This window comes from Gigantopelta aegis, chromosome 8 (genome assembly GCF_016097555.1).
Source record: "Gigantopelta aegis isolate Gae_Host chromosome 8, Gae_host_genome, whole genome shotgun sequence".
NCBI lineage: Eukaryota > Metazoa > Mollusca > Gastropoda > Neomphalida > Peltospiridae > Gigantopelta > Gigantopelta aegis.
This window is the reverse complement of record NC_054706.1, coordinates 26,672,094-26,692,888: the sequence shown is the minus strand read 5'-3', so window position 1 is coordinate 26,692,888 and position 20,795 is coordinate 26,672,094. Positions and strand designations below refer to the sequence as shown.

Genomic DNA, 20,795 nt, shown 5'->3' with positions numbered 1-20,795 from the left:
GAGATTTGGTGTAGCTATGACAGAACAGTTAACCTGTGGCAATTCTTAATTAGGCGTGAGAAAATTAGAAGTCGGGGTCCAGGAATGCAGGCTCTTGATCGGGGTCCAGGGTGAAGTTTTTTGTTGTTGTTTGTTCAAGTCCAACATGGAAATCGAGCGAGTACATATTATCAGGTTATTGTTTACAAAATTAATATCTATTATTATGTTAAAGAAATATATAAATTGACGAATGTTTTCAATGTTAAAAATATTAATCTTTCTTACAAATTAATTTTTTTATATAAATCTCTCATCGTTTACTATTGCTTTGCGTGATAACCTTGCTCAAAACGGAAGGAAGGAAGGAACTCTATTTGCGTGCCCATATCCAATAAAGGTTCAGGCACGCCTACCACGGATCCAGCCTCTGACATAGCCAGTGGGTGGTTCCGGGGCATTGCTCAAAACGACATCTGATCTTGTCACGTGATAATATAAATACTCCACATGGCAAACCCCTGTCTGGGATAATTGGCTTACGGCATTTACAAGTTATGAATAAAAACCGTTATTGTTTTGGAATAAAGGCAAGTTGTGTTAAGATTCTTCAAAATGACACCTATTGAAGATAGTTACAGCCATTTTAAGTATTAAAGTATACCATATCGATCTTCAGAATCGTACGATTAGCAGACACTGTCGGGGGGGGGGGGGGGGGGGGGTACTTGGATAACGTTTTTGCAAATATTCTGCATCACGAGAAGTTATACGTTGAGAAATGCGGTATCTAGTGGGAAAAGAGTAGGATTAGAAGTTAAAAGTTTGTTTTGTTTAACGACACAACTAGAGCACGTTGATTTATTATCGGCTAATCGATGTCAAACATTTAGTAATTTTGTAATATAGTCTAGAGGAAACCCGCTATATTTTTCCATTAGTAGCAAGTACTCTTTCATATTAACCATCCAACAGACATGATAGCACATAACACAGCCTTTACTATGCCAGTCGTGGCTATCTAGAGCGAGAAATAGCCCAATGTGTCCATCAACGGGTGTCGATCCTAGACTGGGCTACGTGCCGTTTTTGACAAATTCGAGTAAATGCCAACAATACCTTTTAAAATCTTAATCCATACCTGTGACGTCACACTATTGTGGGGTTTTTTTAAAAGAATTTACAGTTGAGAACAATGCAATTTGAACTTTTTGTGCGTTCAAGTCGGGGATTCCAACCCACAAAATGAACTGACTAAACTTGTACATCGAAAAACAAGGACGACGCTTTAGCCTACACAATTTTGCATCATCGAAAGAACATGTAATTTAAGATTTATAAACCTGATACTAGTGTAATAGGCGGAATACAATGAAGATTGTCGAATGTTTGTCGATGTAAAAGTACCTCTATGCTCGTTAGATACTTTTTAAAACATCTTTTTCTTCTTTTCTCATGACTATGAATGCATATAGAGAATACTACATGAGTGGCCGTTAGATACCATTTAGACTACTTTATAACGAGTTGTTTTAAAATGTATCTAACGGCTGGACGTAGTCCAGTGGTAAAGCGCTCGCCTGTTGTGCCATCGGTCTAGAATCGATCCCCGTCGGTGGGCCCATTGGGCTATTTTGTCGTTCCAGCCAGTGCACCACGACTGGTATATAAACGGCTGTGGTATGTGCTATCCTGTTTGTGGGATGGTGCATATACAAAAAATCCCTTGCTGCTAATTGAAAAAGGGAAGCCCATGAAGTGGCGACAGCGGGTTTTCTCTCTCAATATCTGTGTGGTCCATAGCCATACGTCTGACTCCATATAAACGTAAATAAAAAAATATGTTGAGTGCATCATTAAATAAAAACATTTCCTTCCTTTTTAAAACGTATCTAATGAGCGAAAGCCGTGACCTCGATTAATTTACATCTAATTTAAAAAGTTATCAAATTCTGAAAGTAGGCCTATGTGATGTGATAGTATACGTAATTAAGATTGTGTTGAAAATACGTTGTATCTAAGGTAGTATTATTAAAGTGTTTACTACTAGGGCCCCAAGTGTGACACGAGTGTACAGTTGATTCCCTTGACGTCGGTTTGTTCGAAATAGTGCTAAATGTGAATTTTAAAATCTATAGAAGGGTGAGATCTACATAATATAGTCCGTCCCATACTCCTACAAAAATGTTTTTTGTAAATAATTTCAGTTTGGTCCCCTGCGTGTGCTGTAACCTCACCGTGGTGCAGGGGTGTAACATTCTCTTTGAGAATGGCCAATACAGCACAAAATTGAAGTTTTGAGTAAAATTCAGTATCCGTAAAATTCTGTGATATTTGTGTTTTTGCACAGTTGTTTACTGTTTTTGTTTAAGTCTTGAATTTTTATATTGATGTTGATCATCACTTTATTTCTTTGCATTACCATAGTTTGACACCCAATAGCCGATGTATTTTTCGTGCTGGGGTGTCGTTAAACATTCATTCATTCATTCATTCATTCAGTTTGGTTTGACGTAAGAAGAAAAGTAAGTGTTTTGGAAGTAACAAAACAACACTATTTTTGTGTGCAATTTAGAAATCAATCCGCTCAGAACTAAATAGCCTACCTTGTAGTAAATTCCATAGTATGAAAAAAAGTTTTCTCTTTGGGAAGGACTATAGCTCTGAAGTATTTTAGTCGTAAAATCGAAGGACCTTGGTGGACAGTGTGACATATCCTATAGGCATCACTGGCGTAGAAAGCGGGGGGGGGGGGGGGGGGGGGGAGGGGGCATGTGACCCCCCCCCCCCCCACACACACACACACACACTTTTCAGATATTTTGCTTTATATTTGCTTTATAATAGTGTAAAAGTGTGTAAATATAAAAGTGTGACCACACACACACTTTTTGGCACCTTCCTACGCTACTGTGGCATTCAGGGTTTCTGCCAGACGGGAAAATTACATACCCAGCTAAAAATTCGAATATTAATTGATATAGGCCCTATTTTTGTTATAATATATAAAAAGATTACAGTAATAGAATTCCAAAACATTTGAAACCCATAACCAACTAATAGGGACACATGGTGCAGTTTTGTTTTCATTTCGTACCCTCAAATTATTTTCTGGCAGAAAGCCCGACATTCTTCTGTGAACTAATTCAAACTGGCGTACCACTTTAGACTTTCTCTACAAGTGAGACACATTTTGAATAGTCCACAGGGTTGTAGTACAAGAAAATGGTCGTGCCATAATTGTTTAGTTCGTACAGTAGATAATGAGTTACTGTAGCTTTTCAATGGTATATTATTTTTACATAACATTTTGTATCATGCCTCATTTTAAAATTTTGTATCATGCCTCATTTTAAAAAGTTAGTTTGTTTTCTTTAATGCCACCGCTAGAGCACATTGATTTATTAATCATCGGCTATTGGATGTCAAACATTTGGTAATTTTAACATATGGTCTTAGAGAGGAAATCCGCTACATTTTTCCATTAGTAGCAAGGGAATGAATGTTTAACGACACCCAAGCACAAAAATACACATCGGCTATTGGGTGTCACACATTTTAAGTAAATGAAAATATTATTTATATATATTTATGTAAAACCACAGTATAAGGAGCTGTGGGGAGGGGGAATATAATATAATACATAAAATCAAGGTAAGTATATTTTAAAACTTTGTATAGAAGTCAAAGTGTTTTAAAAACTGTACAATTAACTTTGGATGGAATTTAAGATTCCAAAACATTTCTGTTGCCAAATATATCATTTCTCGTCGGCTTGAGATGATCACACTCCACCACTGACAATGATCACACCGAGGAGGAGGGTCCTTCTTTAAAATAAATGAATGCGTCAAATATGTACACAAGACTACTTCACCTTCCTGCACCGTCTGTAGGATGACTGCCACTCTCCCAGGACTAGCTTGACATGATGAAGCTTGTTCGTAACCGCACCGTCCCAATCGTCTTGCCAAGTCGAAAAGATATATCGGTTAATATGAAATTTAAAATCACTGTAGGGTACATCAACATGGACACGGGGCAAGTTAAAAGCAGACTTGGCAGCAACATCTGCCTTTTCGTTACCCTTAATGCTAACATGGCTGGGTACCCAACAAAATACAACATCTTTATTGGCAGTTGATAAAATGACACACTTTCGTATCACCATCCCAACTAAGGGGTGTTCCAATTTCATGTACTGTAAAGCTTGGAGACACGAAAGTGAGTGTGAAAATAATATATTTGAATGCACATGAATCCTTAATCTGTTCCAGGGCCCCGTTCCACAAAGCGATCTTAGCCCTAAGATCACCGTAAGTCCATAGCTACCTTATGCACTAACGTGATCTTAGTGCTAAGATCGCTTCGTGGGACGGACCCAGGGCTTTAATGATTGCCCAGGTTTCAGCAGTAAAGATTGATACTGAATCGGGCAATCTCATGGAAATTATTGCGTCTGATTGAAAAACTGTAGCATAAGCCACAGATTCCCATCCCGTGGTCCGTCTGTGTAAACAGGAATGTAATCACAGTACCTCTCTTGGATATCCATGAAATTTTGTTTATAAATAACTGCATCTGTGCGATCTTTTTTTAGATGCATAAGATCGAATACAATTTTTGGTGGTTCGATACACCAAGGTAGCAAAATAAAATATGATGGCGTTTCCAAAATGTCTATTAACACGGATAAAAACTGCTTAATGCGAAGACCAAATGTTCGAATCGCATTCGGTTTCGCATCAAATAACTTCATATATTTGTTATCAAACACCGCATTATGTGCAGGATGTTTTGGCATTGATTTAATCTTTGTAGCATACTGCAGAGAAAGCTTTGCAGGTCTAGCACCCAAACTAGGTTCTTGTGCATCGACGTACAAGCTCTTCACAGATGTTTTGAAAGCACCAAGACAAAGCGTAAGTCCCTGGTTGCATTTGCAAGTAAGACTTACGTGCTGACCCATACACAATGCACCCATAATCAAGTTTAGACCTGACTAAACATCTATAAAGTCGGAGCATAACCCTTCGATCTGCTCCCCATTTAGTTTTACCAATAACTTTTAAGATATTAAGGGCCTTCAAGCCCTTCATTTTAACATACAGTCTGTAAATACGGAACAAAAGATAGCCTCCTGTCAAAAATAATCTTTCTTTTGTCCAGAAAGAGCCGAGGATCTAAATGGTGACCTCTTTTCTGGCAGATATGCATACAGACGGTTTTTGACTTTGAGAATCGAAATTCATTGTCAGTTGCCCATTGTTCAAGTTTATTCAAAGCTACAACCGACGTTCAATGATACTCATACTGTAACAAATCTGAAAATCGTCGACATATAAAGAGCTATCAACGCCAGGTTTTAAACACTGGGTGATGCTGTTAATTTTCACGGAAAATAAAGTTACTGACAGGATGCTACCTTGAGGCACACCCATCAAGGGAGTTTTTATATGCACCATCCCACAGATAGGATAACACATACCACGGTATGATATACCAGTCGTGGGGCACTGGCTTGGATGAGAAATAGCTCAATGGGCCCACCAACGCGATCGATCCCAGACCAACCATACGTCAAGCGAGTGCTTTACCACTGGACTACGTCTTGCTCCTCATTTTAAAAGCAAGCTATATATTAAAGTGAAAAGTACACTATCAACTAATGCGATGTAAACCAATGTAAAATTTCTTTGTTCTGTGGTGCACATTTTTTTCACTGTTCTGCTTTCAAAAAGTGGGACTTTTTTATGAATCACCCAATATTGACTAGTAATTAAAACAATCATCAAGTAGTTTTTGTAATGAAATACATTTTACTGACAACAAATGTGTATTAAAAAAAGTAAAGTTTGTTTTATTTAACGAGCCACTAGAGCACATTGATTTTTTATCTTATCATCAGCTATTGGACACCAAACAGGGTCATTCTGACAGGTTTTTTTTAGTAAACCCGCTGTCGCCACATAGGCTACTCTTTTTATGACAGGCAGCAAGGGATCTTTTATTTGCGCTTCCCACAGGCAGGATAGCACAAACCATGGCCTTTGTTGAACCAGTTATGGATCACTGGTCGGTACAAGTGGTTTACACCTACCCACTGAGCCTTGCGGAGCACTCGCTCAGAGTTTGGAGTCGGTATCTGGATTAAAAATCCCATGCCTCAACTGGGATCCAAACCCAGTACCTACCAGCCTGTAGACCGATGGCCTAACAACGACGCCACCAAGGTCGGTACAAATGTGTATAAAAGCAAAATAATGTGTACCCATAAATACTAATGGGACACAATAATTATCAATATACAAACCATACACTGGGGTGGGGGGGGGGGGGGGGGGAGTTGGGGTAATGCCAGCATACTCTTTTAAAACAAAACAAAAATTGCAAAATCTGTCTTCTAGATGTACACTTCTAGGAGTGCGGAAAGGGCAGCAAAAAAAGGACGAGTTTGTATGTTTGGGAAAATGTTAATAATAATTTATTGTTAATGGCTGCATATTGATAAGGGGTTGATATCATGTTTTTAATGAACACAGCAAATATCAAATGAAGCGTTCATGTGAAATTCAGCAATCTCATAAACACCACAGCCTTCTATCATACACTAACACATTTTTTTAATACCTAAAATAAAGCCTTAAAAATGTGTGTTTCATGTAAATTATTTTTAGATAGGGTAGATTAGCTTTTTCCCCTCCACTACTCTCACCCCTACAGATCTTGATAAAATATGCATGTATTTTTTTTTAAATAAATTTAAAAAAAAGAAAAAAAAAAGGGGGGGGGGGGGGGGGGGGGGGGGTCAGGACTTTTCCTACAGTGTTGGGTTCCCAGAAACACACAATCTTTTTTAGCTCTTAAACTAGCCCTATTCATAAATAATATCTAGCAACTAAACAGTATAAATAACTACATAAATAAAACACCAAACTCTTCATTTTCACACCAGTAAATGATTAAAAACTAGAATTTTATACAGTCAGATGGGTATGGGCACCAGAGAGCACTTAAAGGGATATACCCTAGTTTTTAAACACTAAGTCATATTTTTTCCTATTAGAGCAGTTTTTGATAACTGAAATCATACTTTACTTAGATTTTATTGTTTAGATTATCAATTTCCATAAATTCGAAGTGTTCCTGATCATCCTAATGTTTTTAATATCACAAAATGCATTTCTCAAATTTTTAAAAACGCACGTGCGTCTGAGAAGTAACAGCTATGGAGTCCAGTTTTAGTCTATTTTAAAGGGTATTTCGCCATTTCAAAGTCATAGACTCCTGTTTCACTCAATTGTAACTTTATCTAAATGTGTTACAGGTTTGTGAACTTAGTGCTAATTTTCACGGGTTGTAACTAGGGTATGTCCCTTTAACAGAAACTGGCCTACGAACCCTGAAGACTAACAGAAACTGGCCTATATGAACCCTGAAGACTAACAGAAACTGGCCTATATGAACCCTGAAGACTATAAATAAATACATTAGATGACTTAGAAAGTTAGAAGATTATGAAGGTGGTTCCAGGCACTGAATTGACCACTGGCAATGTCAGAGGTCAAATTTGGGATGAGCGTGCCTGAACCTTCAGTGGATATGGGCACATTAATAGTTTTCGTCTCATCTTATGAAGGTGGCTGCCTAATGGAAGTGTGGATAAATATATTTCAATGTAATTTTTTAATTTTTTTTTTTGAAAAATTGGTTTCTGATGTTTTTTAGCTGGATGGCAGAGGCTATAAAACTGATATGTAACTCAAAATTCATACTTAAAAAAACCCACCCCAACATTCAAGCTGAAGTAGATGCATTTAAAACAAAACATTAAAAAAGATTCACTCAAATAAGATGATATTCTGAAGTTGATGGCAGACGGTTATGGAAGACAATTCCATTGTGTGAAGACAATCTGTGGTAAGTTTGTTTTGTTTAACGACACTACTAGAGCACATTGGTGTATTAATCATGAGCTAATGGATGTCAAACATTTGATAATCTTAGAAACGAAACCAGCTACATTTTTTTCATTTAGGGCTAGCTCTGGGTGATCGGAAAATTTCGCCAAATTATCTAAAAAATGCAAAATATAGAGCTATTTTGGAACAAAATATCAATTATTACACAAACTGTTTTCGACAAATTAAAATAAAATTCGCAAATGGCAAGTGGCAGAGCTAGCCCTGTCATTAATAGCAAGGGATCTTTTATATGCACTTTCCCACAGACAGGACAGCACATACCACAGCCTTTTATATACCAGTCATGGTGCACTGGTTGAGACTGGGGGGGAAAAAACAATCAGAGAATGGGTCCACTGAGGTGGTTAGATCCTATGACACAAGCACCTCAGGCAAGCACTCTACTGAGCCTGATCCCGCCCTCATGGCAAGTTTTAAATGCTGCTGCATAAACTGAAATAAATACACGAGCATATGTATCCTATATGACATGTTATAAAGTTAGTCCATGAATATGTCTTGTTGAATAATACAATATAAAATAAATACACGAGCATATGTATCCTATAGATAATGAAATGTATAAAAAGTAGTCCATGAATTGTATGTCTTGTTGAATAATACAATATAAAATTAATTTCATCATACATACGTCTACACATCCACCCACCCCCCACACACGACACACACGTACATCGATTATTTATTAGCTCATCAATAACTGCAAATGGTTTCAGATGCTTCTATGTCAGAAATTTCTCATTTTACTAAACCATTTTTAAAAAGTTAAAGCTGTCTTGAGTTGGCTGCCATTAATCCTTTATTGACAAACTGAGCCCTTTTATTGACTAAAATTACATATTATTAAATATATTTCTTGTTAACAGTGTCTAAATATATGATTGGTTTCTTGCCCTAATGTTTTTGTAATCCAAAGTGGATTTTACCTTCAAACATTTCTTCAGAAAAAACATTTTTGGTATATTACCAAAGTAATGATTTATCAGATAAATGATTATCTGTTGAATATATACTGCAATTTATTATCCACATACTGTATATATAACCAGTATGACTCACAATCATAATGATTTCACCTGCACAAAAATGACAAAATTTTTGAAACGTCATAACTTAATGCAGCTTCCCCAGTTTGACATGGTAAACGCTTAGTCATTTTGTTGTCTCTTTTATTTAGTTTAAAAAATGACATGGTCTTATATGTTCATAAAATAATTTGGATAATATGGATAAAAAGAAATTATTACACTCGCGTGTGAGTCGTACTGATTTTACAAAATTTGTGTCGGGATTCATGTATTACACTCGCTTTCACTCGGGCAATACAATAATCCTAACACTCGTTTCATAAAATCAGTACGACACACAAACTCGTATAATAATCTCTTCTGTTTTTTTCTAGTAATACTTTGTCGAGTTATACAACAAGTTACAATGTAAACAAGTTACAATGTAACTATTGGTGGCACTTCTATTGTTCAGTATATATTATCAATATAGATGGCACGGTGGTTTTAAGAAGGCCCTATACAGGAATGATGTCTTCCGCTCCTAAAAACAGCTGCTTGTGAAATGTTTATAACATGATATATTATATACATAACATTTCCATATTTACAACACCGATTACTTTGGAACTCACCGATAACAAAATTATATACAGGACAGAAACAACTGGTACTAATATATACAGTAATGTAACTAGATTTGCCATGTTTAAAGTCACGTACCCTAATTTCAACCTAGGAAAATGGAAACTGTGTCTGGTAATCTACAAACCTGTAACGCATTTGTATAAAGTTACAACAGTGAAAGAAGAGTCTATTGGACTGAAATGGAGAAATACCATTAAAAAGTAGTCTCGAGCTTGTCTCCATAACAGATAGGCCTACTCATAGGTATCCCCAAACAACAACGTCAGATATATCATAGTAATGTTACTCTTTATATATGTAACTATAGCATTTGTATTACAGGTTTCTGTTTGGGGGTACCTGTGGGTCTACTTCTCAGAGTTAAGTGCATTTTTTAAAATATGAAAAATGCCTTTCGTAGCATTTGAAACACCAGGATGACCAGAAACACTTTGGAATATATGGAAATGGGTAATCTGAACAAGAAAATGTAAGTAATGTCTAATTACAGTTATCTAAAATGGCTCTAATAGTGAAAAAAACTGAAATGTTTTGAAAAAACAAAACAAGGGTCTGAACAATAAAATGTAAATGTCTAATTTCAATTATCTAAAACGGCTCTGATAGTGAAAAAGCTGACATGTTTTTGTTTTTTATAAAAACAAGGGTCTGTTACTTTAATACATGATCCTAGAAATACATGTACATCTATCTTAAGTAGTAGTAGTAGGCTACTGTAAATGTTCATGTTTTTAATTTCCTTTAAATCACACGGATTAAAAATCAGGCCTCATGATTTCAAATTTTAGGGGAAACACTTTTTTTCCCAAACATTCTTTGGTAATCATGGTACTGAAAAACTTTTAAAATTACAATTTTTCTGTGATCACAGTACAAAAAAATACAAACATATAAAGAACATATAATTAATTTTTTCATTTCTGAGAACAATTCAATATACACACACAGCTCTCATATAAATATATTATTACCCTAAGTACATACTGTGATAGTTCGGTCATCAACAGAATGCTAAAATTGTGGAGAAAGTAATAATCTTATATTCTAAAATAGGTTTAAACAAAATGAAAATCTTAATTTTGGTTAGTTTCATATATACATGTATTTACATAGTGATAAATAACAGACAATTTCATTTTATTATTTTCATATGAAAGAACTCGGTCAGAATGTCCCAATATTGTTTATATCACAGTTTTTTTTATAAAAATAAATAAATTTTAGTATTTTTGATAATGGACAAGTTATTAACGTGCTTAAAAACAGTTGTTTCAGAGACAGGCCCCGGGACGGACATACTCGAAACTCTAGTGGTATATGAGCATGTTAAAATTATCACTGGCTATCCAGAGACAGGCCCCGGGATGGACATGCTCGAAACTCTAGTGCTATATGAGCACTCGCACTTTTTCTATAAAGACAACTGGTCAATGTAAGAAGATTGCAGAGAACAGAAAAGTGTCTTCTTGGTGTTTTTGACCACTTGAGCTAGTTACTCTGAATACATGGGACATTTTCAGGCATCGAAATAAATCAAGAACTGTTGTTCAGGTTACTAGGAGTAGGAGGATACAACGTGAAAAAAGTCCAATTCGGTTATTCATTCTCCACATTTAAAAAAAAACAAAAGCACCACAATGTAAAGTTTGATATCAGTTGTCTACTGTGTTAAAATATAAATTACACACACACACACACACAAACATTAGTTCAACAAGAACAGTGATATGAATGAATAACAAAGTATTAGCATGTATGATTGTGTATGGACTGTAATGTTCAGGACATCGGACACAAACACGTTGGCCAAGTTCAGCCAGACCGAGCAGAAAAACGTCCTCTATGTGCTTCATGTTAAACCAAATGGCCATATCAGGAACCAATCAAATAGTTCGCGAATGTTAGCGAAACGTTCGCTGGCTGAACTTAAGGGTTGGTTCGCCATTTCTTACTGGACTTTTTTTTATAACCAACTAAAATCACACAGACTTGGTCTGGTCGAAACTTAACATGCAGATCTACAACACTACAGGAACGACAATAGGAATTGTAAACTTCATAAATAGAAGATTCGTTACAAGTGTTTCTTAATATGGAAAATATTAACCGAGTCTATGGTAATCGGTATTTGTGGAGGCTCTGCCGAGACAAATACCGATTAACTAGACAAGGTTGATATTTTACATATTAAAAACCATGAGTAGTGAATTCTATTTATCCTTCTAAAAGACTTTTAAAATAACATTTTAATTTGATATTTAGTAAATCAAAGTTCTGAAGTCACCTCACCCGTAATATGACCATTACATTTAGCACAAATGTAGTCTGACGTCACGCACTTTAACTAAATCTCATCAAAACATTGCGCTCATGTATACAAGTCTTATTGGCTGTAAACAAACGACCCACTGACAGCAAAACATTATTAACAGAGTTAATAATGGTAAATATCAAATGGGTTTATGACATGGATATTGTGGTTACCTGTATAGGATAATAATGTATGGTGACTTGTATGTGGGCTACCAGGCTCGTAATGTATGGTGACCTGTATGGGATACCAGGCTCGTAATGTATGGTGACCTGTATGTGGGATACCAGGCTCTGTATGTGGGATACCAGGCTCATAATGTATGGTGACCTGTATGTGGGCTACCAGGCTCGTAATGTATGGTGACCTGTATGTGGGATACCAGGCTCGTAATGTATGGTGACCTGTATGTGGGCTACCAGGCTCGTAATGTATGGTGACCTGTATGGGCTACCAGGCTCGTAATGTATGGTGACCTGTATGTGGGATACCAGGCAAGATGCTTGTTTTGATGCCTGGTCTTGTGCTAACTTTGTGATGGATGAAGATAGGAATATTTGTAGGATTCGCGCACTTCGCCATGGGCCATTTTCACTTGGGTGTCATCTGACTGAACGAGTTCAGTTGTTTCAGTTGTTTCACGTTTGGTCATGCACTCTTGCACAGGTGGACCGCCAAGAAGTTCTAAATAAAAAATTAAAAACAAATAAAAAAATTATATAATATATATATATACACACACACATACATACATTTATATACATGTGTATGTATATGTACATATATGTATGCATGTATATATGTGCGTGTGCATGTGTGTGTGTCTGCATGTATGTATGTATGTATGTATGTATATATTTATATTGTTATTATTATTATATATTATTTCCTACATGTATTATTACACATTATATTATTAAATCTTTGTCTGAGATCTGAAAGCTAACTTAAAAATATAAAACTCACTCAAGACTTAACACGACCATGCATGTCAATGTAACATTAAATTATCACTATTGGCAGTTGTTTAAGTTGTCATTCACCAATTCACCAAATGTTAATTGAAGTTGAATGTGGCAGATATATATATAAAGAATAATACATGAGTGGCCATTAGATACCATTTATCTCACAACGAGCTGTTTTAAAATGTATGTAACGTGCAAAAGTGAGTTTGATACGTTTTTTAAACAACGAGTTGTGAGATAAATGGTATCTAACGGACACAAATATATTATTCTATTTCTTACATTTCTTCAAAAACCAGGTTTTAAGCAAATTTTAACATATTTTTTTACTAAAAGTTATTTACATCCGTTGCACTTGTAGCTGACTTACACGTCACAGACACATGATTGTCACAGTGTAATCGATTTCCATCACGTTTTTTTTATTGGACATATGTCACTGGTGACCTGGTCATCACCTAGGAGCAGCCAGTCGTATGTCTTGAAATTGTTAACACACTTACATATGTAAACAACTATGTGTTATCAAAAATAACACATGATGTTCTCGCCAATGGGTGTGTAAGAAATTTCATTACTAATTTGACAATTGTGTGTCATTTGTAGTTGTGCTACCATTTTTGTCGTTTGGATAAATGAAAGTTAAATTTTGTTGCCAAAGCTATCGGATATAAGGTTGGTAGGTACAGGGTTCGCAGCCCGGTAGCGGCTCTCACCCAGAGCGAGTTTTAATGACTCAATGTCTTAAGTTTTAAGACCATTAAACCATCTTCTCTCTCACCAACTACTAACAACTAACCACTAACCCACTGTCCTGGTACTTGGGGTTTTCTTATCCCAATCAATGCCCCATGAGTGGAACACCAAACTCTTTGGTATGTATTGTCCTGTCTCTGGGAAAATGCACATACAATATCCCTCCTTACTTTATCAGTAGGAGTAGGCTAGCGATAATGTATTTTCCTTTTCTTTCTAATGACCAAATATAAAAATAACCGTATGTTAGACAACAAATAGCTGTAGTTTAAAATGTGCTGAGGTGTCTTTTAACAAATATTCCTTTCCTTTCCTTTCCCAGTTTGGAATTCTAATAACAAATTACCCAACTTACTTCCAGTTTGTGCATTGTTTTCCTCGTCTTTGACAGGCTCCTTCCTTCCATTCCATATCTTCTTGAGTTTTACCGTCTTGAATTTGAAAACGAAAAAATACAAGTCTGCCTACAATACAGATGACACCAATTACACCCACCACACACGCTATAGCTATGATCAAAACATTATTATTCCCTTCTGTTTTGTCTCCACTAGCTACACCTGCTTTGCCTAATTGTCTCGATTCCTTCCCCTTCTTTGAATCCTCTCCACTGCTACCCGAGGCGCCGGCTTGTTCTGTAGCATTCACAGGATCACCAGTCTGATTGGCTCCAGCCTCCTTAGAAGCGTATTCATCTGAATTAGTAAAAAAAAAAAAAAAATAGATTAACACCATTTCATCAGAGAAAATCTAGAACCATGGGGGATCATGCACATCCAAAGAGGGCCCATACTTATAAGTGTAATAATTACTATTTTACAGGGCTCAAAACTCGCCAAAAAATATGGTGGCTCCAAAAATAATAATGGATGTTGGCAAATTAAGGTAAGCGAACCGATGAACCATGAGCAAGATTTTAATGTGGAATAAATATATGCAATAAAAATATTAATAGTGGCTCATATGTTATAGCTCTAAAGATCTTTGTCTAACTAACGCCATTATGTTTTAATATTTAAGTCGTCCAATCGGGACATTGATCGCATTTGGCGACCTGGCCACAGGCCCTTTCGAGCCCTGTTTTATCAGTGGAATTTGTTTAGCGTTAATATAAATAGAGAATAACTAGTTAATGACATAGGATATCGGCTTTATCCTGTTATGGTAAAAATGGGAAATTCTGCTAGGCTTGCTGAGCAGAATTTCTTATTCGGCCTGATCAGGATAAAGCCAATATCCTACGTCATTAACTAGTTATTATCTTTTAAAAGCTATTATTTCTGTTATTTCAGCTACGTTGTATGATGACCTAGAGGTCAAATGTGCGATTTTGTAATGTAGCTATGCGTGACGAAACATGCCTGTCAAAAGTCATATTCTGCTAGTACCAGGTATACGTTTATGGCTTTGCTTTATTAATAGTGGCTAATACATGTATGTTATACATGTAGCTCTAAAGAAGATCTTTGTCTGACTAACGCCATTATGTTTTAATATTTAAGTCACCCAATTGGGACATTGGTCGCATTTGGCAACCTAGCCAATGTAATCGACTGATAGCAACAGTGGTTGCAGGACAAATAGTGATTAATATTGATAATGGAATTGGGATCCCATGGAACCGTTTCAGTTCTAGGTGTTTTTATTTGTATTTTGAAGCACCATTAATTAGCTTCTTTGTTGTGGTATTTTAAAACTGATAATTAAGTTGTTTTAGCAGCCCCATACTTGTAGGCCTATACAGTTTGCAGAAAATCCTTACTTGACAATATTTTAATGAGTGCCGGGTACCCCTTTCTTTCTGGATGTAGTGACCAAAACAAAATCCCAAACCAACACTACTTGGAATATAAACAAATGGTACATACTGGTATAATCAATGACTCTCTTTCTGGATGTAGTGTGACAAACAAAACAAACCAACTTGGAAACATTAAAAATGGTATATACATTCTAATCTGTAAGTTTCTGTACTCTTTCCCATCAGGGAACGTCGATTTCTTACTGTGGCGTGTACTACAACTTCTTTATTTCAACAGGGCTTGAAACTCGCCAAAACATATGTTGGCCCAAAATATAATAATAATGGATGTTGGCAAATTAAGGTAAGCGAACCATGAACCACAAGCAAGATTTTAATGTGGAATAAATATATGCAATACAAATATTATTTGGGCAACTAATGCAATTATTTTTTAATATTTTACTCGCCCAAACAGGCCATTGGTATTTCTGAGCAGATTGTTTTTCGAAACTGGACACAAAGATAGTGTTATTTTGTTATTTCCAAAACACTTTCACTTTTTTCTTATGGCAATTAAACTGAATTTTAAAAAATATATAAGGTGTAGGATGGGAAGGACTATAGATGTATGATGACAGTGTGGACCCCTCTAAAACATATAATCCCAAAAACTAAAAACAAAACCTACATGCAAAATGTACTCAGTAGTACTGGTATATATAATGTTTTGATCAATAAGTTTCTTTGTGGATGCAGTGTGACAAAAATGTAAACCACTTTGAACTGTACCTGGGCACTTGGATTTGCAATCTTCTGTATTTCTGGTAACCTTGTGTGCATAACACAAAACAGAACATGGTTCACACTTCCCTTTCACGCCAACATGGGGATCGAAGTAGAAACCCTTGGGGCAGTCAGTTCTCGTCTTTGAAGTCTTGCCAACACCCTGCTCCAGAAAACCTGACCAAATATATATACATGTATATATTATATATGGTTATGCATTTCATTTTGTATAAAAAAAAATCCTGTTACTTACACTTTCAAATATCAGTTAAATCCTGTGTCTGATTTCACTTTGAAAAGTCACAAGTTTTCTTTTCACACATAAAGAGAATGTCCCAAGTTTTCTGTCACTGGAATATTCAATTATGCAAACATTACAAGTTTGATCAATTAATTTGTAGTTATTTATCACAAATACATTACTATAACTGTAAAACAAATTGCAAAAGATGACACTATAATAATAACTATGCACCTTTAAAAATCAAAACGGGGGGGAGCTAGGGGACTTTTTTTTCTTCTATCTGATACAATTAATGACCATGTACAGGGGTGCAGAAAGTACTCGCCCGCTCGCCAAATGCATGTAAAAATTCTGACGGACGAGTTAAAAAATGTAACTACCAGTCCGAAGGGCGATCTTTCTTTTTGATTTTGAAGAGTTCGCCTTCAAACTGGCATCTCGCCTTCAAATTGGCATCTCCCTTTATTACTTGGGAGGAATTTAGGGAAGAACAAAAATGGCAAATAAAAGCGATAGTCAAAGCAGGTAATTTTTTTTATACTTCGAGGAAAAACCCCAACAATGTGTACCTAGGAACACCAAAATGTGCTCAACATAAGCCTGGTACTCGAGGTTAGCGTGCTCGAGATAACATTGCTCGATTTGGTAACATTACATAGGGAAAATGCTGGGACCGGCAATGGACCTCGAGATATGTTGGGTACTTGAGGTTACTGAGGTCGAGATACCGACATTGGACTATATATATATATATATACATATCATTTGAAGTGGAGACACTGTATATTATTAATAATATATTATTCTACAGACTGGCGGACTAATAGAAATTATTGCGGGCTAGTAAATTTGAGTTGGTTCTGGTCCAGCAGGCTATAGTGAAATATGTTCCATTTCTGCACCCCTGATGAATCAGGGAATTACCTGCACATTTGGTTTTGCAATCTTTTGTATTTCTGGTTATTACGTGTCTGTGGCATAATACTGAGCATGGCTCACACTTTCCTCGTATTCCCACGTGTGGATCGAAGTAATAACCCTGGGGACAGGTCGTCTCGGCACTGTCAGTCGCTGTGCTCTTTCTTAGGTAATCTGTGGGAAAAAGTTATCAAGCAACATCAACATCCACATAAACAAATATAAACATAGTAGTACGTACAGGCTCCCATTTTTGTAGGGGGAATGGGCAGGATGATTTTTACCCGAATTAAACAAAAACTCCCAAATCTGGATAACAACATTTGTTCATTTTAATATTACTGCTAAACAGCTATATAGGGTTGCAAACAAACCACTCGGCATGTTTACTTGGATTACAACCAATATTGTGAGTAGAATGATGGAAATACAGGGTGAAAAGGTTTCAGGACAGCTCATTTTGCCCGAATAGAGCTGTCGTCTTTGTCAGAATTGGAGGATTTGCTACAGCACATTGGGGTGGGGGAGGGTTTGACCCCCCCCACCCCCAGCACCCTTGCCTTGTATGCTTATGAACATAAACAAACATAAACATAAACAAACACAAAGATGAACAAAACACATAAATATAAACACAAACATAAATAAAATACATAAACACAAACATAAACAAAACATAAACACAAACATAAATATAGACATAAACAAAACAAACCAAACATCAACATAAAATATTAAAAATAAAAACAACAAAAACCCACAAGGAAAACCAACATACATGTACATAATTACTAGTAACATAACATTAAAAAAAAAAATCATGATTTCATCCATTTAATGTTCAGGTATTGTAAAGTTTTTTTGTTTTTTTAAATAGGGGTGGGACTGAGCTCAGTCGGTTGAGCACTCACCTGAGGTGCTTGCATCGCAAGACAAACCACCTAAGTGGATCCATTCAACTGATTGGGTGTTTTCTCATTACAACCAGTGCACCACAACTGGTCAAAGGCCATGGTGTGAGATTTTCTGTATGTGAGAAAGTGCATATAAAAGATCCCTTGCTGCTAATGAAAAAATGTACTACGAGTCAGAATTAACAATTTGTGTTTGACATCCAATAGCTGATGATTTATTAATCAATGTGCTCTAGTGGTGTGATGTGTCGTTAAACAAAACAAACATTTTCTTTGAAAATAATTAAAACATTCATATGAACAAACTTTTATTAGTCAAATATTAAATGTAGCTACTTTGTACGAAAAAATTAGCAATTGGCTATTTTGGCAATGGACAGCACTGGCATAGGAAGCAGGGGAGGGGCAAGGGGACATGTCCCCCCCCCCCCCCCCCCACGTTGTAGCAGCAGTGATGGTTTATATATATTTATACGTGTGTGTGTGTGTATGTGTGTATGACACACACACACACTTTCTGGTACCTTCCTACGCCCGTGGACAGGGTGAGTCATGTAATGTTCTGGAGTTCCACCAGTTACCCATGCCTGCATTATGGATGGTAGTCAATACTGGTGTGGACACCTGGTACCCATGCATGATCAGTCAAGGATCGATCCTTGTCGGGTGAGCCCATTGGGCTATTTCTCATTCCAGCCAATGCACCACAAAAGCCATGGCATGTGCTATCCCGCCTGTGGAATGGTGCATATAAAATATCCCACCAGCCTCAGTGGTGTCATGGTTAAGCCATCGGACATAACTGGCTGGTAGGTACAGGGTTCACAGAACGGTACCGGCTCCCACCCAGAACGAGTTTTAACGACTCAATTGGTAGGTGAAAGACCACTACACCCTCTTCTCTCTCACTAACCACTAACAACTAACTGCTAACTCACTGTCCTGGATAGACAGCCCAGATAGATGTGTGCCCAGGACAGTGTGCTTGAACCTTAATTGGATATATACACAAAAATAAGTTAAATAAAGAAAGAAAATGCCCCTTGCTACTAACTGAAAAAAGTGGCAGGTTTCCTCTCTAAGACTTCATGTCAAAAATTACGAAATGATTGACATCTATTAGCCAATGATTAATAAATCAATGTGCTCTAGTTAAACATACTTTTTTAACCATGTGTTTCGTAAGATAACAGCAAAGGGGCAGTGGGGTCAATTATATATACTAATTCGCCTTTCAACTGTGGGATGCATAATCTTCATAGTTGGGGTGAAGTGCCCCCTGCCCAACCACTGACCCACCACCCATTTCCATCCCCTAAAGCTGCACCTCGAGTTCCTTTTTATAATGCACTAGTATATTTTACGGTTAATATTTGTTTTCAAAGCAAAGCACTGAGGGGGGAAATTGGTTGCCTCCCAACATTGAATTATTTGGAGGCACATAGGTATGCACATCCCCCGTTCCTACCCCTACCCTGGATTCGCACCTGATATTCCTTTCTTTCACTTTGCATTCGGATAAATATTCTTTTGGCAAAGATCGGTTTATTCCGGTAAAGATGCATAAAACGTATTTTCTAAATAACTAGTCTAGACTACAAGACTACTCATGTGTACATGGATGAGAAATGCAATCCCTTTGCTTTAGCGAATGTTGTGTTCGAATCTCAGAAGACAACATTTTAAAATGTGAAAATCAATACTTTTAGTAAACAATCTGCAGAATTTATTCTTCTAATATTCTAGAAGTTTGACACTTAAAAACCTACAGACTGCAAAATTATTTATTTATTATTATTTAAGTCCCTCCTCCCTGTAACAAATTTTAGTACATGTATTTAAATGCAAACACAAAACCCATAATCCCACCCTAACCACTTGAGTGTTAACGTAAGTGTTGAACTAAACTTTGAAATATTAAAACACTTACCTGGACAATATGTGTTACACTCGTCTAGCTGGTATTGGTCTGCAGGATGATAGCATACATTAGCACAGTCATCACATTTTCTCGCTCGTGAATTGTAATAAAATCCTTGTTTGCACGGTGAAATCGAAAATGTCTGTGAAATACTTAAACAAATGAAAACCGCAAACATTAGGCCTACAGTCACAGCATTCATTTTTAAACAATCGTGTTTTCAGCTATTCACAATAAACATTTTTTTATTTTTTTTTTAAATAAAACAAAAGGCCTATAACTAAGTAATACTGACAGTGAAAATATTATGATAGGCCAATCTTAGTATCTACATTCATGAAACGAATTTTGCGTATGTCTGGAATATATTGTTTACAAGTGCCTGAACCAGACATGTCGGTGGCACTCCTATATGACCCAGTAGGCTATTGGTGTACCATATGATGAAATATCACCCCACCGCATCACACGAACTCGAATGTTCTACAAGATCAAGTCATGTTTAATAATAGATAATATTGCGCAGTACTTATCTGATATAATATAAACAGTGCAAGAACGCTCGATCTGCAGTTAAAACCAAGACGGCATTTACTATTTCTACACTTAGTCGA

The 20,795-nt window shown here is 36.4% G+C and overlaps 2 protein-coding genes across 3 annotated transcripts in view; one reads left to right on the top strand and one right to left on the bottom strand.

Annotated features, from left to right (window-relative positions):
• Window positions 1-20,795, top strand: part of LOC121379167 (coiled-coil domain-containing protein 96-like) — a 55,090-nt gene that overhangs the window by 23,896 nt on the left and 10,399 nt on the right. The gene's annotated exons all lie outside the window — the stretch shown is intronic.
• LOC121379168 lies at window positions 12,144-20,785 on the bottom strand. Of its 2 annotated transcripts, XR_005958810.1 has the most exons (6): window positions 20,191-20,785; window positions 17,353-17,520; window positions 16,188-16,358; window positions 14,010-14,349; window positions 12,407-12,614; window positions 12,144-12,371 (listed from the first exon to the last, which is right to left on the bottom strand). XR_005958810.1 is itself a non-coding variant. In XM_041507667.1 (5 exons), exons 1-5 carry the CDS (start codon window positions 20,381-20,383, stop codon window positions 12,569-12,571), a joined length of 918 nt encoding a protein of 305 aa, XP_041363601.1. In that variant the 5' UTR covers window positions 20,384-20,785; the 3' UTR covers window positions 12,144-12,568. The 2 variants fall into 2 exon arrangements, 1 of the variants encoding a protein (XP_041363601.1); XM_041507667.1 differs by having other exon boundaries at window positions 12,144-12,614.